The 27,092-nt window shown below is 39.0% G+C and overlaps 2 protein-coding genes across 3 annotated transcripts; one reads left to right on the top strand and one right to left on the bottom strand.

The window, feature by feature from the left end:
- Nucleotides 1-1,125: 1,125 nt before the first annotated feature.
- LOC143024468 (rab-like protein 2A) lies at nt 1,126-18,894 on the bottom strand. 2 transcript variants are annotated; one of them, XR_012966287.1, is made up of 7 exons: nt 18,585-18,894; nt 14,702-14,811; nt 14,141-14,202; nt 13,873-14,002; nt 10,592-10,689; nt 4,791-4,954; nt 1,126-4,475 (listed from the first exon to the last, which is right to left on the bottom strand). XR_012966287.1 is itself a non-coding variant. In XM_076183279.1 (6 exons), the coding sequence occupies exons 1-6, from the start codon at nt 18,710-18,712 to the stop codon at nt 4,853-4,855; spliced, it is 630 nt and encodes a 209-aa protein (XP_076039394.1). In that variant the 5' UTR covers nt 18,713-18,894; the 3' UTR covers nt 1,126-4,852. The 2 variants fall into 2 exon arrangements, 1 of the variants encoding a protein (XP_076039394.1); XM_076183279.1 differs by having other exon boundaries at nt 1,126-4,954.
- A 146-nt stretch (nt 18,895-19,040) lies between these two features.
- On the top strand, nt 19,041-26,806 carry ND-B16.6 (NADH dehydrogenase (ubiquinone) B16.6 subunit). Its single transcript, XM_076183293.1, has 4 exons — nt 19,041-19,215; nt 22,476-22,554; nt 26,156-26,264; nt 26,367-26,806. The coding sequence occupies exons 1-4, from the start codon at nt 19,125-19,127 to the stop codon at nt 26,535-26,537; spliced, it is 450 nt and encodes a 149-aa protein (XP_076039408.1). The 5' UTR covers nt 19,041-19,124; the 3' UTR covers nt 26,538-26,806.
- Nucleotides 26,807-27,092: the final 286 nt, after the last annotated feature.

The following is a 27,092-nucleotide window of genomic DNA, read 5'->3' as shown; positions in this document are numbered from 1 at the left end:
ATGTTGATGACGTAATGCTGTGAACCTAAAAGATGCCATTGCTTTTTAGCATTTAGAGTATGTAGGATGTATAGAACTGTGCTGTGAATCTTTTGCAAATGTTTGTAATTTTAATTGCCATTGTAATTAAGTATAAGTATTTGATGTGGTAACGAGGAGTATAGTAGGAAGAGATAAGGATGTACATGTTCTAAGGGGAGAGAGTGGGGAAATATCAGATCATTTTTTGGTGGAAGGTAAGTTGAGAGTGGAGAATAGGTAGAGAAAGAGGAAAAAGGCAGAAGGTAGGGAGGTACTTAGAGTGAACTGCTTAAATGAGAAAAGAAGGAGGAGTGTGAGAAGAAGCTGAGAGAGGATTGGGAGGGAGTGAAGGATAGAGTAGAACTAGGAGTGGAGGAGGAATGGGGATGGTTCAAGGAGGGAGTCACAGGGTGTGTAAAGTTGGTGTGTGGAACAAGAAGGATGGAAGAAAGAGAGGGAAGGGTGGTGAGTGGCAGGATGATGAAGCAAAGAAGGTTGTAGAAGAGAAGAAGTGAGCATTTACAGATAGATTATGAAATAAGATGGGAGGATCATATGAGAGGTACAAAGAAAAGAGAAGTAAAACATAAGGTAGAGGAGGCAAAGAGGAGCAAATGTGAAATAGGGTAAGAGTATGACAGAAAGTTTTGAAAGTAATAAAAAGATGTTTTGGAAGGAAATTAAAGGTCAGATATCAACAGATATACCATTCACTAAAAATCATCGAAAAAGTACTTTTTAAAAGCATACAAATAAAGTTTTTACCTATTACAGAAGAATTTATTCAGAAAATTCACTTTTAATTGCGCCTCGCATACCACTTTTCCGAAGTCTAGATATTCAGAATAACAATATTGTTTGTTTGGCAACTGTGACGTCACGAACGCGGAATTCCCCGAACCTTTCCCGAAGCGCACGGGCGGAATGTTTCGAATAGCAGACGACGCAATGAAATGAAGACAAAACTGATTTTTGCCAAATTTGATAAGATGTAGATGGTGGAATTATATAGAATACTGTCAGTATGTTTTTCTATGTAAATTAAACTGTAAATACAAAAAGTTATGGAAGTCTTGATATCTGACCTTCAAGACTTCAATAACTTTTTGTATTTACAGTTTAATTTACATAGAAAAACATACTGACAGTATTCTATATAATTCCACCATCTACATCTTATCAAATTTGGCAAAAATCAGTTTTGTCTTCATTTCATTGCGTCGTCTGCTATTCGAAACATTCCGCCCGTGCGCTTCGGGAAAGGTTCGGGGAATTCCGCATTCATGACGTCACAGTTGCCAAACAAACAATATTGTTATTCTGAATATCTAGACTTCGGAAAAGTGGTATGCGAGGCGCAATTAAAAGTGAATTTTCTGAATAAATTCTTCTGTAATAGGTAAAAACTTTATTTGTATGCTTTTAAAAAGTACTTTTTCGAGCAATACGATGATTTTTAGCGAATGGTATATCTGTTGATATCTGACCTTTAAGAGAGAGGAGGCAAATCATGTAGAGAAGTAAAGGTAAAAGATACAGATGGAGAGATGATAATGGAAGAGATGGCAGTAAAAGGAAGATGGGCAGAGTATTTTAAGTGAGATGCTAAATGTGAAGGAGGATAGGGAGGGAAAGGTACTTGTAGTGGGAAGCACTAAGAAAATGACAGTGATGAGTGGGAAAAATGGAGGAGAATTAAGGAAAGATGAGGTGAAAGAAGTTATTAAAATGATGAGAACAAGTAAGGCACCTAGGTTGGATGGGTGTCTTGTGAAGTGTCTAAAACAAAAGGGAGGTATAGTGATGGTGGACTGGCTAGTGAGGTTGTTTAATGTTTGTCTAAAAGAGGGTAGAGTGCTGGAGGACTGGAGGAGTGTCTGTATAGTTCCACTTTACAAGGGAAAAGGGGACAAGTGTGAGTGTAGTAGTTTCAGGGGGATCAGTTTGTTGAGTGTAGTTGGGAAGGCTTATGGGAGGATTTTGATTGAGAGGATTAGGAGAGGAACAGAGGGAATATTTGGTGAGGAACAGTGTGGGTTTAGGACAGGTAAGGGTTGCATGGATCAGATTTTTGTGGTAAGGCAGATATGTGAGAAAGCTTTAGGAAAAGGTAAGGATGTTTTTTGGACCTTTATGGATTTGGAAAAGGCTTATGACAGAGTAGACAGGAAGGCACTGTGGGAGGTATTGCAGATATATGGAATAGGAGGAAAACTGTTAAGAGCAGTCACGAGCTTTTACAAGAGTAGTAGGGCCTGTGTTAGAATAAGAAATGGAGAGAATGAGTGCTTTTAGGCAAAGGTGGGACTTTGCCAGGGATGTGTTATGTTCCCTTGGCTGTTCAATAAATACATGGTGGTGTGAGAGGTAAACACATGGGTAATAGGCTTGGGATTGGAGATGGTTAAAGAAAATGGAGAAAAAATGGGAGATAAGCCAGTTGTTGTTTGGTTATGACACTCCGCTTGTGGCAGGATCAGAGGAGAGATTATGGAAGATAGTGTGCAAAAGAAGGAAGTTGAAGATAAATGTGGGTAAAAGTAAGATGATGAGATGTACAAGGGGGAATGTGGCAACAAACTGGAAGCAATTATTAAGGGAGAGAGACTAGAGGAAATGGATAGCTTTAGATATTCAGGTGCAAATGTCATGGGAGAGTGAAGGTGGGATGTAGACTGAGAGAAGCAAGTAAATGCCTTGGGGGATTAAAAAGATTAATGAGAAATAGACATTTGGGAATAGAGGCTAAAAGGATATTGTACGGAGTGATTGTGCCGATAGCATTGTATGGGGCAGAAACATGGAACATAAGAGAAGAAAAGAGAAATTTGAATGTGTTTAAGATGAGGTGCCTGAGAAGTATGATAGGGGTTACTAGGCTGGATAGAGTGGGAAATAAGAAGATGAGGGAGAAAGCACGGGTGGAAAGGGAGTTGGGAGGGAGAGTGGATGAGGGAGTATTGGGATGGTTTAGATACATAGAAAGAGTGAAGAAAGATTAGTAAAAGAGGTGTGGAAGGCAGAGGTGGAAGGAGTGAACATGAGGGGGACCAAGGATGAGATGGATGGATGGGGTATAAGGGGCACTGGGAAAGAGGGGAATGTCTGTTGAGGAAGGATGGAAGAAGACAGAAGATGAGGGTGAGTGGAGAATGGTTGTGTATGGATGATGCTGTGATGCATGAGGGGGAGTGGGTGGGGGATAGGGGTGAGGGAGTATGTGTGAATGATATTTTGATGCAGCCCAAAGGGATTTCTCTCCATCTTTTCTTTTTCTGCAAGAAGGGAAGGGGGGGGGGGGTCACCAGTTAAATGAAGCACTCTTGCTGTGGATGTACTGTGTCTTGCTACATTGCTTCTGACCCAGGGCAGTGAGTGAGATGCAGGGATGACCTGTCATCCAGCTGGAGCCAAGATAAGAGGGAGGGAGGGGGGTGAGTGGGAGTGGAGTATGTGGGGATGGAATGGGTGGGAGTAGATTTTATGCCTTTGTTTTTGGCTTCCTCCTTGGAAAGGGGGAAAAAGTTGTTGGTATATGTATGTATGTATTCTATGTTTGACTCCTTATGAATGGAACTGATGACAGGTACTTGTTTGGCCCTATAAGATGAACAGTGGAACTGTCCTTTTTCAAAATCAATCAACCCCCTCACCTCCACATAGAGCTGAGAGCCAACAACTGCTCTCCTCCTGCTACTTTAAGTTTGTAACATAGAAACCAATACAATGCAGACAGTCCAGAGTTTCTTCTCAGAGATCTGTGGGAGGGCCAAGGACCTTTACCTGCCGCAGTGGAACTGCAGGTTTTTCATGTAGAGAAACTCAAGGTAACAATTGTTATTATTCAACATAAATGTTATTTTGGAGTCCCAGAAAGATTAAAATTAATTCTCATTTACTGGTGATATTAATTAATGACTTTAATAATGATTTTTCGTTTCATCAAACATTCTCTCCTCATTGATATATCCCTAGTGAGATTTTTTTCTGCAAACTGGGTGACTTTGCATGTGGCAGTTCCCCAATCAGGTGGAGGAAAGGCAAACTATGGTTATGGTACCTTTAGAGTGAGCAAAGTTGAAAAAAAAAAGGACTGCTCAGACAAGAAAGCATCTGCTGAGCTATATTGCTGCCCTAATCTCAGTACAAGGCAACCGTTAGACCTGCACCAACCCTGTGTAGGTTGTGACAATACACTTCCAGATATCACCATCTGCCCTGACTATAATGTACCATTGCCAGTGGGCCTTTTCTTAGTGGCAGGGAAGAAGACAGCTAGTGTATGATAGGGAGAAAGTATTTACAGTGACTGAGTATAATGTCTTTCAGTTAGCCACTACCTAATACTTAACACCAGCTTCCTTAGTGGGAATCAATCTCAGAAGGCACCATGAGGTGGTAGTGAGGCAATAGTTAGCCATCCTCCATGAGAGGAGAGCCTTCCTCCCTTTGTCCTGGAAGTACACTTAATATTATATTTTGTTTTGGGTAATATCAGATGATTCTATTATGAACCTGCGCTAAATTTTATGTACGATTTTGTTCAGATGAAGAATAGGCTCCTGTTGATGGGATTAAATCCTGCAAGCTTTTTACAATAATGCACATTCAACTATCTTTTTTCATGAAAAGGATAATCCATAAACAGAATTATTTATAATACCAAATAAGCATATAAACTGCATCCAATAATCATGTGAATAAAATTGAATATGATTTTCAGCACTAGCCAACACTTGAATCAATGTGTATAAATACTACATACATACCACTTGCACACACAAAGAGAGAACTATATTACATAATTAGATGACTACTAAGTGAGACGAGTTCATGAATCAAATTCCATCTCCAGTTCTTCCATGACTTGATCAGTGAAGTCTGTTGGGTTTTTCTTATAGGTAACTGCTTCCTTAATGGCATCCTTAAACAGCTGCAATGATATAAGTCACGTTACTCATGCTTTTGAAAATATTTTGCCCCAATTCCCTAAATCTATTTCATGTAAATGGTAACTGAAAGTAATTTGTCCCCTTTTCATCATGCAAATCATGGCATTTGTACCTGTCAAAATATTTACCACCTTTACTTACATAGTATTGATATTTGACATTTGTGCATACAGTATTTTGTCCCTTGCCCCTACATGCAAATATTGTATTTTGGAATTTCTTCTATACCTACATATGTTGCAATTTACTTTTCTGAAAGCATCTTTCTTCTTTTTCTATATACACATCATGTCATCTGTGCTTATAAAAGTAGCTAATCCCTTTTATCATAAAAACAATCATGTCATACATACTCCTGAAAGTATTTCCTCTTTTTCTCTAAAATATAGTCATTTGTACTTCTAAAAGCATTTTGCTAATTTTTCATCCACATAAATTAATGTCATTCAAATAGTCCATTCAAACACACCTATCTTCTGTCTTCTCCCTTCCTTACTCAACAGACATTCCTCTCTCTTTCTCAATGCAACTTTTACCCCATCCATCCATTTCATTTTCAGATGCTGCCTCCTGTTCACTCCATCCACCTCTGCCTTCCACACTTCTTTTACTAATCTTTCTTCACTCACTTTTTCTGTGTCCAAACCAACCCAATACTTTTTTATCGACCCTATCTCCCAACTCCCTTTCCACCTCTGCTCTCCTCCTCACCTCCTTGTTTCTCACATTTAAACTGTTCCTCTCTTATGTTCCATGTTTCTGCCCCATACAGTACTGTTGGTACAATCACCCCTTCATACATTTGATAAAGTACCACACAAAAAACTACTAAGAAAAATTGAAATAATAGGTGGTGTATAAGGAAAGTTATTGAAATGGATGGAAGATTTCTTGAACAGGAGAAAAATGAGGGTGGTGCTTAGAGACAAAAACTCGACTTGAGAAGAAATGATAAGTAGAGTCCCACAAGGTTCTGTATTGGCTCCGATAAATAAATGACATGGATGAAGGTGTGGAATGTTATGTGAACTTCTTTGCAGATGATGCAAAACTACTAAAGAAAGTAAGTACAGAGGAAGACTGTGAATCACTACAGAAAGACCTGGATAAAGTCTGGGAATGGAGTCAAAAGTGGGAAGTGAACTTCAACATCAAGAAATGTAGTATAGTGGAGTATGGAAAAAGTAAAAATAGAATATCAAGGGAAAAAAAAAAAAAAAAGCAGGGCTCGGAAAGGGACTTTGGAGTAATTATCAGCAAAGACTTGTAACCAGACAAGCATATCAATAAAATAGTCGGAGAAACCTTCAAATTACTAAGGTCGATGAAAGTTGCTTTTGACAATTTGGATGAGGAAATGGTCAAGAAAATACTAGTTACACTGATAAGACCAAGATTGCAGTATGCTGTGACACTATGGACACCCAGTACTAAAAAGAATATAAGGAAATTAGAAAGGTGCAGGGATGACCCGTCATCCAGGAGGTGCTAAGATAAGAGGGAGGGTGGAGGGGAGTGGAGTGGAGTGTGTGTGGGGATGGAATAGGTGGGAATGATTTTATGCCTTTTTCTTTTTGGCTACCTCCCTTGAAAGGGAGAAAAAGCCTTGGTATATGTATGTATGTATGTAGAAAGAATTGAAAGAGCAATGACAAAGATGGCACCAACACTCTAAATTGAAATACCAACAAAAATTGTCCAAACTGGAACTACCAGCTGTGGAACAAAGAAGAGAAAGAGGAGATCTACTGGCCACTTACAGAATTATAACAGGGATGGAAGTCCTCGACAGAGAAGATTTATTAAAGTGAGATAAGAGAAAAAACAAGAGGACATGAAAACAAACTCAAAAAGGATAGTTATAGAAGAGATCTGAAAAAGAATAGTTTCCCACACACAGTGGTAGATATCTGGAACAAATTGGATGAGGCAACATTGTGTGCAGAAACTATATTAGAATTTAAGAACAAACTCCATGCTGAAAGATACAAAGATGGGTCACTACATGCATAGCTCTCTTCCTGCATAATAACTAGGTAAAATGCAATCTCCCCTTAGCATCCATTAACAAATGTCTATTTCTTATTGCACTTTTTAATCCCTCAAGACATTTACTTGCTTCTCTTAGTCTATATTCTACCTCCACCTCCACTCCTCCTTTTCCTGCCACATGCATCCCCAAGTATCTAAAGCTATCCACTTACTCCAGCCTCTCTCCCTTAACACTTGCTTCCATTTTGCTGCCATCCTCTCCCCTTGTACTTCTCATAACATTACTTTTACACACATTTACCTTCAACTTCCTCCTTTCACACACCTTCCCAAACTTTGTCACTTTCTTAATCCCTCCTCTAATCCTGCTTCAAGCGCAGTGTCATCAGCAAACAACAACTGGTTTATCTCACATTTTTCTTCATTTTCTCTAATCCAATGCCCATTACCTTTGCATTCAACTCTTGCACCACCCCATTCACAAACACATTGAACAGCCATGGTGATGTCCCAACTTTACCTCAAACCACTTGCTCTCTCCATTTCCAATTCTAACACAGACTCTACTACTTTCATAAAAAACTCTTGACTGCTCTAAACAGTTTTGCTCCTATCCCATATATCTGCAATATCTCCCACAGTGACTTCCTATACAGATGCTCCTCAACTTACGTTTTAGTTATGTTCCGAACGGCCGAACGTAAGTTGAAAATGAACGTAAGTTGTTACTGTACTATACATCCGTAAATTCTATTACCGTATCTTATAAAACACCCCTAAATCATTAATAATACACATAACATTGTAAAATAACAACATTAACCCCTTCCATACGGTGCCGCACACGTAGGCGTCATGGGGAGCGAGTGTATTCGCGAGGCTGCCATATCGGCGTCTTGATTATATTTATTGTAGTCGCCCCTCCATAATGACATTCTTTCTAATTCTTTTGTAATCGCATTTTCTATGGTTATCAAAATTCACGGGTGAAGAGAGAACGATCGATATAAGCGGTGACTATATTTTATGACGCGAGTATTATTACGACACGTCGTACGGCTGGCATTGGCTGCTGCCACCGAGATCTAAGTCCATGACGCCTACGTGTGCGGCACCGTATGGAAGGGGTTAATTTCAAATAAATTAAATTCAAGCAACATAAATTGAGATGGTGGAGGAGGAGGGGGAGGATGAGGATGAGGCAAGGCATGTTCAGTTTGTCGTTTGTGCAATGTAAACAATGGACGCAGCGTCATGCGCAAGTATCGTTTGAACTACGGAGAGCGTGCTAAACTAAAAAAATTCACTTTTTTTTTTACAGTCATTTCAAACGTAAAATCGAAAAAATGTAAAAAGAATGAACGTAAGTAGAGGAGCATCTGTATACCCTGTTATAAGCTTTTTCCAAATCCATAAAGGCCCAAAAAAAATCCTTACCCTTTGCTAAAACTTTCTCACATATCTCTCTTACCACAAAAACCTGATCCTACCTATCCTCACTAGTTACTCCCTCTGTTCCTCCCCTAATCCTCTCAATCAAAACCCTCCTATAAGCCTTCCAAACTACACTCAACAAATTGATCCCTATGAAACTACTACACTCACACTTGTCCCCTTTTCCCTTGTAAAATAGAACTGTACAGGCAGTCCTCCAGCACTCTACCCTCTTTTAGACAAGCATTAATCAACCTCACCAGTCAGTCCACCATCACTGTGCCTCCCTTTTTTAGACACTCTGCATGACATCCACCTAATTCAGGTGCCTTACCTACTTTCATAATTTTGATAACTGCTTTAATCTCACCTTTTCTTATTTCTCCTCAATTTTCCTCATTCATCACTGTCATTTTCTTAGCACCTCCCACTGCAACCACCTTTCCCTGTCTATCTTCCTTCAGAAGCCCGCTGGCTGAGCAGATTAGGGTGTCATTACTTGAGGCGAAGGTCGAGGTGAGGGCGGTTCGAATCCTGCCACCGGCGAAGTTGAACCAAGGGCATGGCTCACTAAATTCCACACTACAAAGCCCTCTGTGAGGTGCACCGTCCTAGCCTCCCGATAGGGTGGGGGGGGGGGGAGTGTGTGACGTTAAACATTATCACATTTAACAATTCCCTAAAATACTCTATCCATCTTCCTCTTACCACTGCCTATTCCATTATCATCTCTATATCTGCATCTTTTACTTTTTCTTCTCTACTTGCTTCACCTCCTCTTCCTCTCTTAATTTCCTTCCAAAACATCTTTTTAATACTTTCAAAATTGTCTGTCATATTCTTACCCCATTTTACATCTGCTCTCCTTTTTGCCTCTTTTATTTTATGTTTTACTTCTCTTATTTTTTTCTTTGTACCTCTAATATGTTTCTCTTGTCCTATTTTGCAACCAGTCTGTGAAAACTTGTTTCTTCTCTTCAACAACCTTCTTTGCTTAATCATCCTACCACTGACTACCTTTCCATCTATTTCCTCATATCCTCCTTGTTCCACACACCATCTTTGCACACCTTGCAACTCTCTCTTTGAAACATCCCCTTTCCTCCTCCACTATATTCTTCACTTCTTCCTACTCTTCTCTCAGCTTCTTCTTGTACTCCTCCTTTTCCTTCTCATTGAAGTAGTTTAAATACTTCCCTAACTTCTGTCCTTTTCCTCTTTCTCCATCTATCCTCCACTCTGAACTTACCTTCCACCAAAAAATTATCTGATTCTCACTCTCTCCCCTAATATCATGTACATCCAAAAATCTTCCTACTCTTCTCCTGGTACCACTATATAGTCCATTAAAGCCCTATGTACCATCCTTCCATCCACCACCCTCTCCAATGTGTACTTATGCTTAACTTTCTTCCAAAACACTGTTGTAGCTACCATCAACTCTCTAAACATATCTCCACCATCAACTCTCCACTACAATTTTTTTCCTGGCACTCCAAATTTCCCAATCACTCCGACTATTGGTTCATCTCCTACTCTAGCATTGAGATTTCCCAAGACCACTACATTCACATTTCTCCCTAAACCCTCTATGCACTCATTTAAATTTATCCCAAAAGCACCCCTTTCCTCTACAGCCTTCTCACTACCACAGTCTTTGGCAAAAATGGAAATGTATATTCAGAGAATTGGTACAGGACAATATTATGACTGGGGGAGACAGCATAATGGAGGAACAGATGCAGTATAATAAAATAGCATAATTTTTCTATGAGTAGAGATTTCCTCTAACACAAACAAAATGATGCATATCTCTGGTCCATAGGGGTACCCCATATAAACTCAAAAGTATCAGCTGCGTGCTACTGAGCAGATTTTAACCTCACAATAATATGCAGCCAATACTCCAGCTGGGACACATACACTTAAGCACCCTCCATTGTGGTCACCACACAACATTTCAGACAATAAAACATGTATTTTTATCAAGCTGCCTACATATAGTTACACACATCTTCACAAATTGAACAGCACTGACAATACACAACATATCCAAGGTTGAAGACCTTTGGTGGAAGTCCAAGGAGTCAATCAGTTCCTTCCATCACTGGTGCCATAATACACTTATACTATGGGCTACCCAAGAACTCCAACTCATTTTTCTAACTACATGAAGTGACTAGCTAAATTACCTTAACAACATTAGTTCCTGTTGATGCAGATACATAGTACAGGGGGATATTATTCTTTTCTGTAAATGCAAAAGCTTTTCCTGCAACTTCTTCATTCTCTGCAAAAGAAATAATAATAATGAATTAATTATAATAATAACAATAATGATGATGATAATAATAATAATAATAATAATAATAATAATGATAATAAAAACAACAACAACAACATATCACATGATAGACATTACCATCCTTCAAATCTATATTGCCCAGGGATCCCTTAAATCTGGCCAAAAGTATATTAGCCAGGATAGAATCCTTAAAGGAGCCCAATTCATTCTTCTAAGTAATGATGGGCTAACTGTTTAATAGGCTAAAGTTTAACTGAGATGTTTATATGTTTTTTCTAACCTCTTACATGGATGTCATTTCAAGAAAAGAATAAAAATATGTTTTGGAAAGAAATGAAAAGAATGATACAAAGCAAGTCAGGTAAAGAAGAAAAAGTAAAGGATGTAGAGGGACAGATGCTAATAGAAGTAATGGTGGTAAGTAGATGAGTTGAGTATTTCAAGGAGTGGTTGATTGTAGAGGAGGATAGGGAGGCTTTGATTGTGGTAGTGGGAGATGCCTAGAATAATGATTGATTGGAGAGGAAAATGATAGGGTTATAGTAAAAGAGGAGATACAAAGAACATTAAAAGAGATGAAAACTGGGGAGGCACTTGGGTTGGATGACTACCATACTAATGTAAATTGTTTACTATTGACCAGGTTGGAGATAAATGATTATTTGATGAGCCTGATATTTTGTGTTTAGTAGACACCAAGCTCCTAAGAAGTGTTGATCTACAGCTGAAGAATAATACATCATCTTAAAAAGAGACAAAGAAGATAAAATGGGCAGTGGGGTGACGATTGTTGTGAGAAATTACCTAATGGTAAAAGAAGCAATTCTGAGTAAAGACGAGGCTGAAGCAATAAAATAAAAACTAAAAGGCTTTAATAAAAGACCTCATGGTTACATATATCCTCTCCCCCCAGAGACATAAACAAGGAACAAAGCTGAATTTCAATAAATGTCCGATACAACTTTCCTCCTTTAAACAGAAAATAAATAAACAAATAAATAGATAAATAAATAAAAGTAATGATGTAATCCTTGTGGGGCACTAATTGCAGTAAGGTCAATTGGGAAGAGTTAGAAGCAAGTTGTAAGGCAGATTCCTAGGGTAATACCCAAATAAATGATGCAAGGAAGAACACAACAATCCAATGGATAAAGGTGACTCAGGTGAGAGAGGATGACATTCCATTTACCAAAGAACCATACATCATTACCTCTCTATAATAACTTTGATCCACAGGAAAAACTGACTTTATAACAATTAAATTTCAGTTGGCAAATGAAAAAATAAAGCTAAGAAACAAATTACACATGCAGGGTAGACTCAATTTTGAGAGGGTAGATTTCTCAGGCTTGAAGAAATTCTTTGAAGAGGCAGACTGGAAGGAATTCAAGAATACCACTGGATCTATAAGGAAATAGGAAATCTTTCTATACTTGGAAGTGAATACGCATGAGTCAAAGATTTGTGAAAGGAAGAACTGGAAACAAGACTGGTTCAATAAAAAGTGAGATAGCTTAAAAAATAATAATAATGAAAAAATAATAATAAAAATGTGGCTTGGGGGAAATGGAGAGAGGAATTTTGTTGTCTCCTGTGGGGCTGGAAAGTTCCAATCAGTGTATCTGCAATAGGCACTACCAGTGCTGGACCACCATTTGTTCAACAGGGACCTTATGTACTTTTTGTACTTTTTATTGGTGTCATTGTCTTATCAAAAGTCTGTACTAATGACTACTTAAAGAGTACTGAAGCATGTATTTACTAAGTTGCAGTAGATAATATAACAATTATGATCATGGGGTCCTGTCTCTGTGCTTCCAGTGGTCAATTCTAATTTTGAATTTGATGATGGAATTCGACAATCCATTTTTCATGTTATCAGCCATTCCATGGATCAGTGCTTCTATACAGAAAGCTGTATTTTTTAAAGTCCTTTAAACACATTTCTCAGTCTCATTCCATGGCCTTGGGTGTTCTTTGCAGCAAGGAGATGATTCTTTCTACTGTCCACTTTGCAAGACCACCACTTGCAGATATCTGTGACTGGACCCTGGCATCACTAGCAGCTTCTATCAAACCAGCTCTAGTGCAACAACCAAATATCAAGACAATGTCCCTATTCTTTAAGTGAGAGTACAAAGTATTACTTTTAACCTTTTTTAGGATTTACCCTTTAGGGCTGCAGAGAGTAGGATGCCTAGCCCTATCCTCTATCCTGTCTTAGTCACCTTTTACAACTCAAGTGGGTTTGGCAAAAATGGAAATACAAATTCAAAGAAGTGGTACAGGACAGCATACCAGAGGGACAGTCATAGTACAATAAAGTAGCATAATTTCTCTATGGTTGTGCCAACAGCACTATAAAGGCCAGAGGTGTGGAACATATGCGAGGAGGAGTTTAAATGTGTTTGAGATGAAGTGTCTGAGAAGTATGGTAGGGGTTACTAGGCTGGACAGAGTGAGAAACGAGGAGGTGAGGAGGAGAATTGGAGGTGGAAAAGGAAATGGCAGATAGGGTTGATTAAATAGCATTGGGATGGTTTGGACACATGGAAAGAATGAGTGAAGAAAGATTAGTAAAAGAAGTGTGGAAGGCAGAGACAGATGGAGTGAACAGGAGGGTCAACCAAGGATGAGATGGATGGATGAGGTAAAAGGGACATTGAGGAGGAGGGGGGTATTTGTTGAGGAAGAAGGGAGAAGACAGATGATAGGATTGGGCTGAGAATGGCTGTGTATACTGTGATACATGGAAGGGATTGGGTGGGGGGCAGGGGGGGTTAAGGAATGGTTATGTGTGAATGGTATTTTGATGCAGCCCAAAGGGATTTCTCCCCCATCTTCAATGTTACTGCATGAGGGGACAGAGAGTGGGAGTTGCCGATTAAATGAAGTGACCTTGCTGTGGATGTGCTGTGTTTTGCTGCACTGCCTCTGACCCAGGGCAATGGGGGAGATGCAGAGGTGACCTGTTATCCAGGAGGAACCAAGATGAGAGGAGGGAGAGAGGGAGGGGTAGTAAATGGGAGTGGAATGGGTGGGAGTGGAATTATGCCTTTTGACTTTGGTTACCTCCCTTGTAAGGGGAAAAAGGCCCTTGGTATATGTATTCATGTAAGTACAAAGTAACACAAAGTGCTAAATCATTACGCAAAAATAAATACAGACCATCAATTTTATTCACAGCACAAAAGCATGGAATCTCTGGTCGATGTTGCCGAAGCTCCTTGTACCAATTTGGGAGGTTCTTGTAGGTGACTTTCCGAGTAGCGTCAAATACCAGAATTGTTGCATGAGCCTGAGGAAGGGAATACTTCCATTATTAGCAATAGGCCATTTTGTTTAATGAATATATGTTTTGAAAGTCAAGCAACTTAATATCATGTACAACTGATCACAGTGAGTAAATTCCACAACTAAAAAACAAATTCTATACCTGATGATAATAAGATGCATGCATTGTCTGGAATCTTTCTTGCCCTGCTGTATCCCAAAAATCTAGAGAAAAAAATGAAATTTCTTATATGTGATGTAATAACTTAAAAATTATTACAAGATAATGATGTTATTTTTAAAAATGAAAACTGTAATAGATGATGAAATTTTCATCCTATTGTCATAATTTTTTGCAGTTTACATATTAACCCCTTGAGTACCACATGTGTGTTTTGTGACATCTGCATGTCATGGCTGAGTGCATCCGCCAGGAACCGAGCGTGCTCCCCGTGACACGCATGTGTCACAGTTATAAGCTGTGTGTATTGAGGGCTCTTAAAGCCTCAGTTTCTGGGTCATTTCTACCCACGTGGTGGCAAGTGTCTGTGTTTACAAACATAAGGCTCCAGCCATTCGTGGGACGGTTTGAAACGTTTGTTTACGTAAGGTTGACGGGTCGGTAACGAAGGGGTTAAGATCAAAGCTAACAATTCTCCAAACATGAACAATTAATGCTAATGGCTAGTTCATATGAAGTACAGAACAGTACACCTAAACTCACCCACAAGTACAGCTTCCCCATCAACTTTGGTACGGTAACGGTACAATGTTAATGCAAATGTAGAGAGCTGCTGGTGCTGGTACCCATCCATAAGAAATCGTTCCACTAACCTAGATAAAATTTAAATTAATATTATAAGTAAACATACACACACTCAGACAATTCATATTCAGGTTGTGAACTAACTACTGTATTATGGAGTCAAAAGTAGGGAATGAAAAAAAAAATATATATATATATATATATATATGTATATATATATATATATATATATATATAAATTAGATCAGTCACAAAAAAGACCCACTCTGACACATACAATGGGTAATAAATCAAACAACAGAGCCAGTGTAGAAAAAGACCTTAGAGTTGTGGTCATGGACAACCTCTCCTGAAAACATGTGAACAAAGTTGTTGTAGAAACCAACGGTCTGTTAAAAACTATTAGGTATCCTTTTCAATACATGGAGGAAGCAATGATGAAAAAGTTCAGAGAAAACCTATCCAGGTCTAGGCTCCAATATCCAGCTGTGGTGTGGTCTCCCTACAAGATACAAATATAATCATGTTAAAAAAAAAATCATACACGTATAGTAAGTCCTAGTTATACGGTACATATGCATCCTTGAAAACCTTACCACAACTTGAAATTACAGTATACCGAATCCATTATTACATGTAATAATAGGATATAGCAGACATACCTTCTCCCTGCTCTTTCCTCTTCAAAATATCTAGCAGATACCATATCTGTGAATTTTTCTTACTGTAAATAGAATCGAGGGTAGTATTTACCAAATACCGTAACTGTGAATTTACCGGATAAAGAATTACCGTATAAAGAGGACTCACTGTACCAAAGACTTTTTCCCCCTTATAAGGGAGGTAGCCAAAACACAAAAGTATAAAACCACCCCCACCCATTCCATCCCTACCATACTCCGCTCCCCTCCACCCTCTTCCCCTCTTATCTTGGCACCTCCTAGATGACAGGTCATCCCTGCATCTCGCCCACTGCCCTGGGTCAGAAGCAGTGTCACAAGATTGTGGGAGAGACATATGGGCTACTGCAGAAGATTAAAGTGGTGTTACATTATATGGATGAAGAGATGACAAAAATACTCAGTGAGACACTGATACATTCAAGACTGGAATATACATCAGTAGCATGGTCTCCACACAGAGTGAAAGAGCCACACTGAGAGAATACAAAGGACAACAACCAAACTGGTCCGCAGCTTGGCAGATAAACCATATGAGGCATGACAAGAACTAGGTCTACCAACTTTGAAAGATCAAAGGGAAAGATGTGACATGATTACATTTTTCAGGTCACTAATGTGGATAGATCTTGAATTGATAGAAGAGATCTCCTGATTAAAGATGGGAGGGCATTAAGAGGTCATGGAAGTAAATTGAGAAAGACCGCATGTCAAAAGGATGTGAAGAAATAAATTTTTCCTATAGATGTATAAATATGTGGAATAGCTTAGAAGGTGATATAGCCCAAACTCAAACAATACACGAGTTTTAAGACGTCACGGGAACAAGTTATGAAAGACCACAGTGGGGTGCATATTGCTCAGCCAGGCGGCTTTATCCCCAGATCCCCACGAGAGTGTACATTACCTAGAAAATATTGCCTAGTAGGAGGTATTGCCCCCAGATCCCCCAGTCTAGTGTATTTTACCTAGTCAGAGGACTGCCTCTACAAAACTCCAGTGAAAGTACTCAGCTATATGGAGTAGTTTGACACAATTACTCATAGACTTGAGAGTTGTATTGATCTGAATATGACATATAATGAATGAATCATCATTCTTTATATAATGTTAAAGGTGATGAGGTGTACAAAGGGTGAGTTAGAGGTAAGTCTTAAATGAGAGAGGTTAGAAGAAGTGAATAGTTTTAAGTATTCAGAGTCACATGTAGTAGGGAATGGAGGAGTGGGACTGTAAGTAAACTGTAGAGAGGGAATCAAGTAAATATATTGGGGGAATCAAACATGTCATGGGAAATAGGTATCTAGGGATGAACGCAAAGAGAAACCTATACGAAAGGGTGATTGTGCCTATGACACTATATGGGACAGAGACTTGGTATATAAGGCAGAAAGAAGAAAATAAATATGTTTGAGATAAAGTTTTTGAGAAGTATGGTGGGGGTTACAAAGATGGATAAAATGAGAAATGAAAAGGTGAGGTGGAGAATGAAGGTGGAAAGGGAGTTGGCAGATAGGGCTGATGAAAGAATACAGGGATGGTTTAGGCACATGTAAAAAATGAGTAAAGAAAGACTAGCACAATGGGTGTAGAAGGCAGAGGTGGATGGAGTGAACTTGATAGGAAGACCAAGATTAGGATGAATGAATGGGGTGAAGGAGGCCTTGGGTGAAAGGTGAATGTCTGTTGAGCAGGGTATAAGATAGGTGTGAGTGGAGAATGGTTGTAAATGGATGATAAACTGATGCTGCCTGAAGGGATTTCTCCTTGTCTTCTCTAAGAACTCATGAAGAGATGAGCAGTACAAGTAAGCCATCCTTGGCTGTTGGGCTGTTAGGCCCTGATGTGGAGGTGTTATGTCTTGCTACATTGCTTCTGATCCAGGTAGTTAGAAGGAGATAGGGATAACCCTTTGCCCAAAAGGACCTAAGAGACTTTTATAACAGAAACCATAAGGGTTGGATGGTTGTGGAATGGGTGAAGGATGAGTGCATGATTTTTAGTATAGGTAGATAGATATAAAGAATGACATATCATTCAAGATGTATGGACATTTATGAATACTATCATAGTTTTCTATGCCCAAGGTAAAACTTGAAGATAAATCCAGCTATAAGGAGTATGGTAACTTGTGTTGAATATAGAGATAATTTGTTGTACAGATCCAAATATGATATATATGATGATATGGTTTAATGTCACAAACTCCCCCTTATCAGAAGGCTAGGACGGTGCCCCTGACAGAGGACTTTGTATATAAAGAAATGAATATCATACAAAGAGTACAGACATTTTTCAATTTTTATCCCAGAAAATAAGCACCATGAATAAAACAGAAGAGAAATATAAGGTCATGCACCTAGCGACGGAAAGCCCAGAGTTGTGATACAACATGGGAAATACATCCCTATCCACCATTGAAGAAGAAAAAGATCTAGGAGTGTATGTCATCCCAAATCTGAAGCCAGCATTCTAAATGGCCAAGGCAGTGGTTAGTATCAATTCCATGGTTGATATACTAAAGCAAACCTTTACCTACCTGGATGTGGAGATGTTCCTCCCACTATACAAATCCCTGATCAGACATCATACAGCATTCAAGCATGGTCACCATATACCTGAAGGGGCATAAACAAATTTGGGCAAGTTCAGCAGACAGCTACCAAACTGGTCCCTCAGTTAGCAGACCTATCATATGAGGAGTGGCTGACCTGTCTAGGGCTAACAACTCTGGAGTAGAAAAGAAATTGAGGGGCTATGATTCAGATGTGCAAGATCCTCCAAGGAACCGATGTAATCACGAATGGCCACTTCCTTCCGCTTACCCCAAGAGAAAACCAGCCAGGGACCAGAAGACACAGCCTGAAACTTGCAAAGACCCAGTACTGGACTACAAAGAAAAAGCGAGTTTTTCAAAGCAAGATGATAAGATTAGCTTAGTAGCATAGCAACCAGTGGAAGTCTCTCCAAAAACTTCGTCATAAACCAGTCCAGTGTCAGTGCATCAAGAATGAGTACGACAGGTATGTCACTAAACGACAGAGAAGAGGCACCCTTTATGAGCACTTAATTGAATTTCCTCTTTCTTTATCACTAGATAAATTATCTTAGATGAGTGAGAAATATAGGCTAACTTTATGTATTTCAAATGCTGCACTTACTTGGACTTCCCTACAGCACTGTCACCAAGACATATGACTTTGACAGCAAGCTCTCCTTTAGTTGTTTTCTTGTCATAATCCAATTTTGTGTCTTCTCCCTGGGCATCTTTGGTATTTTCCTCCGTCATGATCTATTACCTTGTTTCGTAGCAGACGGAGTTTGATTGTTTACATTGGTTGTGATGGTATGAAGTGTTTGGAACGTCAACATCAAGTATTTAGAACTCAAAGTTGCCAAATTGTTATTTTAGTATTTGTGCATTGAAATTATTAATTATATATATTTATAAAATTTCTTTAAGAATTAAAGTAACACTATTGGATATGACCGCATGTCAAAACATAAGAAAATTGTTCGAACAAAATCCTAAAAGAATGTAGTCAAAATTATATATGCAATATTTTGCGGTGGCATGCTTGAATCTAAAATCACAAAAATAAAATATTCTACATCTATAATTCTCTACTCGTAATCTGGGTGATGAAATCTTCTTCACAGTTCCCTGCACCCATCAGCTGTGGACTCCATCTAGAAACAAGATGGAGACGGCGGCGAAGCAAGATATGCCCCCGAAAGGGGGTTATTCGCCAATCAATTTTAAGAGAATACCAGCCAGAAGTTACTTTAACGGTAAATGCATATGCTAGAATTATTTTCATATTGCAATAACATACGAGGGTTTTAGGAATATTGGTCGTATCAGATGTTGCAACCGTACAACTTACTGTTACTGTAAGCAGAGGAATGTTACAATCATAACAATGTAACGATAGACATAGGTTAATTTACGGTAAATGACTGAAGTGCCAGATTAGCGTATCTTAAAGTTACTGAGAGCATGTAATGGTCGAGAAAATTCGGGTTTTTCATTTTGAGATTCCAGCCGGTCAAAAAGAAATTGTTAAATACTAACTTTTTGTATTTGCTTATACAGGAAAAGGGGTATACTCGTAAATATGATGATTGGAAATCAAGTATATAGATTAAGGTGGAACTACATGAATTGGTATTATTTTAGTTGTGCACACCTACATCATGATGTAGATGTATATGTAGGTCATGCATTATTATATTATAATTTACAAAAATAATAGCTAATTTCCTAATGCCATATGATCATATCCTGATGATCACGATATAACATTAGGAAATTAGCTATTAATTTTGTAAATTATAATACATGAATGTAATATGTGATTTTCTTGGTGGAAATAAATAACAAAAAACCTTGCTACAAGCAAATCGAATAACGAACAATCACCACAGCTATGAGGAAAACCCTCTAAATTTTACTAAGTAAAACTAAAATTAAGTCTTAAACCTTACATTTACTGTTCTCAGAATTTTTACTGGCATCCAAACCAGTTGAAATACACTTGTCTGAAGAATGTCAAGAGACAATTCTGTATTGACGAACGAGAATAACTTCGAGTATAAAGCCGAAGCTAAATACCATAATTATATTTAAAACGGTATTTGTTCAGTTGTACACAAATACACGATATAGCATTAGAAAATTAAATATTTTGTAAATTACAATACATGAACGTAATATGCGATTTACTTGGTGGAAGTAAATAAAGAAGTACCTTGCTATAAGCAAATATACTAACGAATGAAGTCTAGCATAGGATTGGGATACCATCTTGTTTGTCCAGTTGAGGCTTGGTGTACGCCCTCGGTACTTCCGCCAGTACCTCACAAAGTATATATTCTTGAAGGAATGCTATGGAGCTGAAATCCATGCATTCCTTCAAGCTATGAGAAACTGTTAAAACCTATATACCTTGCAATCAGAAAGAGTGGTCGAACAGGCAGCCAACATCCGTGATGACAACAATGATCTGGATGACCATAAATTACAGGTACCGATTTACTAAATACATGTTAGGATAGGATAGAATAGACTGATTTATCATCTTTATTTGTTTGACGTCGGCACCAAACAAAACAAACATGGCATACCATTCGTCCAGTGCAACTTCACTACTTATGAAATCTGTTTTAGCAACTTTTTTGCTTTTCATTTCTGCCAAGAAAATTGCATATTATGTTAATATATTATAATTTACAAAATTAATTAATTTTCTATTGCTATATATCGTATTTGTGCGTAACTTAAAATTTAACTTTAAAACTATGATAGAAGTACTATCAAAGTTGTCTATCGGTTTATAAACAAACGAAGTTGTGGTGGTTGAATGATATGCCATGTTTGTTTTGATAGATGCCAAGGTGAAAGAAATGAAAGGATGATAAATTTGTCTATTCTAACCTAACCTACCTAACCTATATTTAGTAATTTGGTACCTCAAATTCTAAAGATCATCTGGGTCGTCATCGTCTCGGATACTGACAGCCTGATTATTATTGTACCTCAGGCAATTAACAGATGATGGCAGAACCCCGTGTTCTCTCAAAGTCCAAGGAAACTTTGTCTTTGTAACAGTGCTTATTGATGACTCCTGGAGTTGATGAATACCCAGTCCACAACATGAAAGCTATTGTCTAATTGAGGCCTGTTTCATTACAATTGAACACTTGGTTTGGAACATAACCCTCACTGTACACAAATTCCTTGACCTCTTCAATACGAGTCAAATTCTCGCAGGCAGCATCAGTTGCCTGATGTACAACAATTCAATGATGCCTCACAATACTTGTATTATGAAATATAAAGCTGTATTACTCATTCTCTTTCACTCTGAATAATAATAACTGCAGAAAATATGATCAAGCCAGTTCACAGAACATGGAGTCACTCAGCTACAACTACAAAATAAGACACCAATGCCATCATCCTTATATACCCACTTACGCCACATGATGCCTACGTAGGCGTCATAGTATGGAAGGGGTTAGATCACAAACTTTTCTGCTACTTCTGAATTAGAGCTGAGAGCCTCTCCATGCATAACAACACTATGGATCTCCAATCTCATAAGAAAAGTTCTCGAACCACCTACTGGCTTTAAACTCCTTTTGAGCACAAGTATCAAGCATGCCTTTCACTAAATCATTGTGGAGGATCTTGGTTTTCTCACAAATTATTGTCTTAGAAATCACATCACCAGCCAGCTATTTTTCATTAATCCAGACTAAGAGGAGTTTTTCCATCTCCATACTTTTTGATATCCTAGAGGTCATTGTCATAATACCTTTTGCCACATCAGCTGCTTTGATAGATTCTTTATTTCTCAAAATTGTAAAAACTGTTGATTTAGGCATCCCAAATATAGCAATGTTAAACACGCATCCCCTTTCATGCTTAACGATAAGACTTTTCTTAACTTCAGTTGTAGTTGTAGCACATTTCCACTTATTCTTATTATCCCCACTACACTTTTTAAAACACATAGTGAATACACTAAGTTATATGAAAGATAACTCAAAACAGGCTCAAAAGCATCAAATTGGCAGCAAAAAATTGCATGAAATCTTTTCAATATAGCATCTGACAATGAACTAAATGTATAAAACATTTGGGTGGTTTGAGCATTGGAGAAATGTACATGCACACAAATAACATGCTGGGTATTAAGATTCCAAAGAAGTGTTTGGATTCCAGGGCAAAATTTCCTCAAATAGAATTTGAATTCTGGGGCTTTCAGATTGTGAGGGGCAATACTGTATGTTACAAATAAGTAGAATAGGCTTAAATCTAAGTAATTTTGACTTCACTGGAATTAATTGGTAATTGCTGTCCTGGAAGAGACTGTGGCAACAGATTAATGCTCGGGTTATTATTATTATTTATATATTTATTTGGGGGGGGGGGTTGATGGTCCCTGCTGACTTAGATCTGTTGTCAGTACCATTGAGTTGAGATACATTCAAACTGGCCTTATAATGTTAAAAGATAAGGCTAAAATTATTTTCTTGTTTTGCAGGATACCAGTTGTTTGCTGGATATGCAGTGATCACCTCAGTTGCTGCTTACCTCTATTTCAGAAACCTGAAAAGGATCACGTAAGTTTCACATTTCTACCCTGCCCACAACCTTTATTTCTCTCCATGATCCTAACCCTAGCCTAATTTTTACCATTAAGAATAGAAAGTGTTTTTATATAGACTTGCTTCTCTCTCCAAATTATATAATATAGATGAGGTAGTAAGGAAGTTCAGTATGCATGCTGGCCAGAGGTTTGAAGTTGGTGGAAGAATGCGAAGGGTAGGAGGCAAGCCAATTGTTTGCAAGATTACATGATACTTGTGGTTGATTATGAGGAGCAATTGAAAGGGTTTCTTAGAGGAAGAAGTTGATAGTAAACTAGAGCAAAAGTATTAGTGTACAAGGTTTGATCAGTCAATTATTTTCATGTGTACTATGGAGAGGATTTTTGTTTCTGTATACAGGTGTCTGAAAGGGATGGTTTTGGTGCATTCTGTTATGCAAGGTGTGATGTCAGGTTAAATGTGAAATTGAAGGGTGAGAGGCTGAAGGAAATGGATAGATACAGAGGTGTGGCTCAAAGTATATTGGTAGCTTCTCCCAGTGGCCATTTGGTGCCCAGAACACAAGCAATTTTGCATTCTGAAAAGTTAACTCGTTTCACTGTGGCCAATCAGGATATGGGTCATGACCTGACCTGCCAGTATATAACTACAGGCACAATCCATCAAAGACAGTCAATACCTCTGACTCGATGGCGAACATCATTGCCTTGGGAGCACCATGTGTGAACATCACCACTTCCCTTGCCTCCACCCCCCCCTCCCCGCACCCCTCAAGCAGATCACCTTTGGGAACTTCACTTCCCTCAGCTACTGACATGAGCAAGCCAACCACAAAAATGACCAGTCTTCCGGCACCCAACTCTTAACTCTCGGCTGCAGTCCTGTGGGCCAAGTTTACTCATTCATTCAGTAAGAACTTGTTCTTCTCATTCAGAGTTTGCCCTCCAGCTAGGCCCACATCCTTTACATCCTCACATTTGGCATCCAATGTGGGGCTTCTCCACATCCTCACATCTGGCTGCCCTACATTTGAGGCCCTGATTACCTGCTCTGCCACCACTTGCCTGCTGCTGCTTGTCAGTGCTTGCCAGCTGCACTCTTTTCTAGCACAGGTACCAGCCAGTCACAATATGACATTTGACCCTAGTCCACCCCAAAGCTACCAGTCTGGTCAGTACAGTGTCTGACTGCTGAGTACTATGCTGCATCATTTTGTGGCCTACCACCACCACCACTAGATCATATAGCACACTAGAGCTGTGACCCACTCACATGCTCACTGGAAATCGCAAGGTTCTGCACCTCAACTCTGGTAAAGCTAATGACTAGCAATCTCAACTGTCAACTCCCAACACTGACAATGGCCCATGCAGGAGACAGTCTTTGTAATGGAGATGAAGCCCTTGCCACAAGCTATGACATTCACATGGAAGCCCAGCTGCTGGGATATGTGGAAGACAGTGGAGATTACCTTCACTATGTATTAACAGAACTTCAGCACCATGGAGAACCCAAGGTGCCTGAATCAACACACACCTGCTTCCATTCTAGTACCAAGGCTCATACCTTCACCACGAACTTCACCCTGGAGAACAAGAAACTGGACCACTTGGAAAGGTTCAATCCATATGTCCAAAGTGTGGGCTACGGCACAATGGATGCACTAACTTGCCTTCTCTCTCTTATCCCAACAAAGGCTGGGGACTTAGTTCAATACCTGACCCCTGAGCTCCAATAGGATTACTACGAGATTCAAAAGCTGCTGACAGATGTATACCAGCTGATGTAAGCAAAAGACTGTAACAGTTTCATCAACCCCCCCCCCCCCTCCATATCCCAGTACTTTGATGTACTGGGGTCATGCATGTTGCAAGGATGGTCTGAGCTGCCAGCCAGGTCCTACCATGCTGGAGAAGTCAGCCCTGAGCTTCCAGACTAAATCTGAGCCAATGGATCTTTGTTGACAACCTTGGGCTGATTTTGATTACAAATAGAAATGCTTTGGATTTGACACATTCACCCTCTAGGAGACCCTTGGAGGTGCAGACCATGTCTGTTAAGAGTCGGAATCTAGGGATTCAGTTTTAAGTCCCCTGTATTTGTGGTAATGGAGGGGGGGGGGGGCACCAGGCCCTAGAGCTGATGATGGGAGGGGGCTCTGCCCTCTTTGACCAGTGTTGGCCCACCTCAAGGAAGGCAGCTCCTTCCTAGTAGAAGACCAGTTCCTGCTCAAACCCTTTCCATGTTGAGCATCATTGGATAGGACTCCTTCTGAAAGCGGTGGGTTTCTTGGCTTGCTTCCTTAACAAAATACACTTAATAGAGAGTCTGACTCCACAAAAACAGACAAATGAGAATTTAAAAATCTTACTGATGTAAGACTATTCCCTCCTGTGGCACTTCCATCAGTGTTAAGATCACAAAATACGTGGGAAACACACACGTCTGCTTTCCTCCATGTCTCACAGGAGAAAAAAAGTGCAAAAGATAGTGATTGGAGGGAGAGGGAAACTTGAATTGATGAAAGGATGATATAGGAGCTGTGAAAGGAAGTTTTATTTTCTCAACAATTTATTTTGAATGAGTTGCATAAACACGGCAAAGGAAGCAGCATGGACTGGGAGTGAAGCGTTTCTTCCTGATGTTTCATTTATGCAACTTGTTCACATGGAATTTTTTTTTTTTTTTTTTTTTTTTTTGAATGGATGAAGAAAGGGTTGGTCACCTGGAAAGTGCAGCCCAAAGGGACTGACACTTGGGCTCTGGACTGGGCCCTCTATTGGCTGGAACTGTATGGAGAGCAGACAACCAGTAGCTACTATCCCCCTGCTTTACCTGACCCCAGCATTTGCTGGATCCACATAATTTTGTGTGCGTGTGTGTGTGTATGTATATATATATATATATATATATATATATATATATATATATATATTGGACAGAAGGACGACAGAATGAGTCCAGTTGGGACACCTTCCCAACTGGAGCGGGGTAGAGATTTTACAACAGGGGTTAGAAAAGAAAAAGAGGAAACTAGTTGAGGCAGCATATATAGCATCTCAGCCTTGCCTTAATCACAGGGACGGATTCATCAAACTGTCTCAAATGTCCAGACGACTCATCCGCCGGGAGATGAGGAAACAAGTGGACTCGAGTGGCGTGGGTTAGCAGGAACGCGGACATGAACGCGTGTATATATATGTTGATTTTATGCTTATGTACTCATACTCTGAAGAAGTCCTGTTAAGGACGAAACGTCAGTAAATTTACACTCCAACATTACTCGGTGTTTATCTCACCACCCTTCCACTCATATATATATATATATATATATATATATATATATATATATATGTATATGTATATATATATATATATATATATATATATATATATACATATATATTTCCTCCATACTCCTTGGACAGCATCATTCCAAAGAAATTGAGTCAGAAAAATAGTGACTGATTCACAGGGTGTCAAAATCCCAAATGTAGTGACTTCAGAAAAATTGTAGTCATTTCTCTATATGGGGATAATTTATTATTCATGTTATTTTTTTATTTATTTTTTCCTCCCTTTTATTCTATCTCTACATTTCCAATTTCCACAGGAGGGAAGATGTGGAAATGCGAAGTGGTTCTTTAGCCCTAGAACCACTCCTAATTGCTGAACGTGACAGGGAGTTCCTCAAACAAGTTAAGCGCAATCGTGCAGAAGAGGTAAGTGTAATATAATTAGTCAGGGCCATAAAGATGTTTGCAATGTATGTATATATATATATATAATATAGATGCAGTGTTTAATTTACAAATCCATTGCAGGAAAAGTTGATGTCTGGAGTTGAAGGTTGGGAAGTGGGGACATACTATGGGGAGCCAATCTACAAGACTGTGGATAACAATAAGTTCATCGACCCTGTAATCCAGGAATATTTTGCCCATGGCCCTAGTGGCACATTTGCTCGCCGTGCTTTCTTCTCCTTCTGGACCTAAGTTCTGCATATCACATTAACCAAAAGTTGCAACTCTGATGTATTCCATTATATTTAAAAGCTGTTTCTTTTGGTCATCACTTTGAGATGCAGAAACTGTATCCGGTAGCATGGTGTGGAGCTATTTAGAAAGGACATTTTCTACAGTGTCTTATGTAATAATAGCCAGTTAATATAACACCTCTATTAGAAGAGCCCCAGGCACGAACTTCAGTGTGTAATATTGGTTCTCTGTAATGTATCATGTAAATAATATGGTTGTCATAAAAATTTAACTTTCAATATATCCTTTTGCTTTAGTGGTAGTTTTCTCAGGAGTTGTTTCTGTACAGCCTTTCCCTCTTTAAGATTTTTTTTTTTTTCTCTCTCTCTCTCTCTCTCTCTCTCTCTCTCTCTCTCTCTCTCTCTCTCTCTCTCTCTCTCTCTCTCTCTCTCTCTCTCCTCTCTCTCTCTCTCTCTCTCTCCACATAAGCCAGGGGGCTATATCCCACTAGCCCCTGCAAATATTGAGGTTGCCTGTAAAGAGTGTGAACTATAAACAATGCATGTATAATAA

Source organism: Oratosquilla oratoria, chromosome 1 (genome assembly GCF_046742065.1).
Source record: "Oratosquilla oratoria isolate Oo_2021 chromosome 1, ASM4674206v1, whole genome shotgun sequence".
Lineage (NCBI taxonomy): Eukaryota > Metazoa > Arthropoda > Malacostraca > Stomatopoda > Squillidae > Oratosquilla > Oratosquilla oratoria.
The sequence above is the reverse complement of the archived record's forward strand: the minus strand, read 5'-3'. Positions and strand labels throughout refer to the sequence as shown.

Bases quoted from the DNA above. Each gene is read 5' to 3' on its own strand.
- ND-B16.6 (XM_076183293.1), top strand. From the start codon at position 19,125: ATGGAGACGGCGGCGAAGCAAGATATGCCCCCGAAAGGGGGTTATTCG. The intron at 19,216-22,475 runs GTAAATGCATAT...CTTGTTTTGCAG, and splicing joins AGCCAGAAGTTACTTTAACG to GATACCAGTTGTTTGCTGGA. The intron at 26,265-26,366 runs GTAAGTGTAATA...AATCCATTGCAG, and splicing joins AGCGCAATCGTGCAGAAGAG to GAAAAGTTGATGTCTGGAGT.
- LOC143024468 (XM_076183279.1), bottom strand. From the start codon at position 18,712: ATGACGGAGGAAAATACCAAAGATGCCCAGGGAGAAGACACAAAATTG. The intron at 10,690-13,872 runs GTCTGTATTTAT...TTTCTTTTGCAG, and splicing joins TGCTGTGAATAAAATTGATG to AGAATGAAGAAGTTGCAGGA. The intron at 4,955-10,591 runs GTAATTTAGCTA...ATATCATTGCAG, and splicing joins CAGGAACTAATGTTGTTAAG to CTGTTTAAGGATGCCATTAA.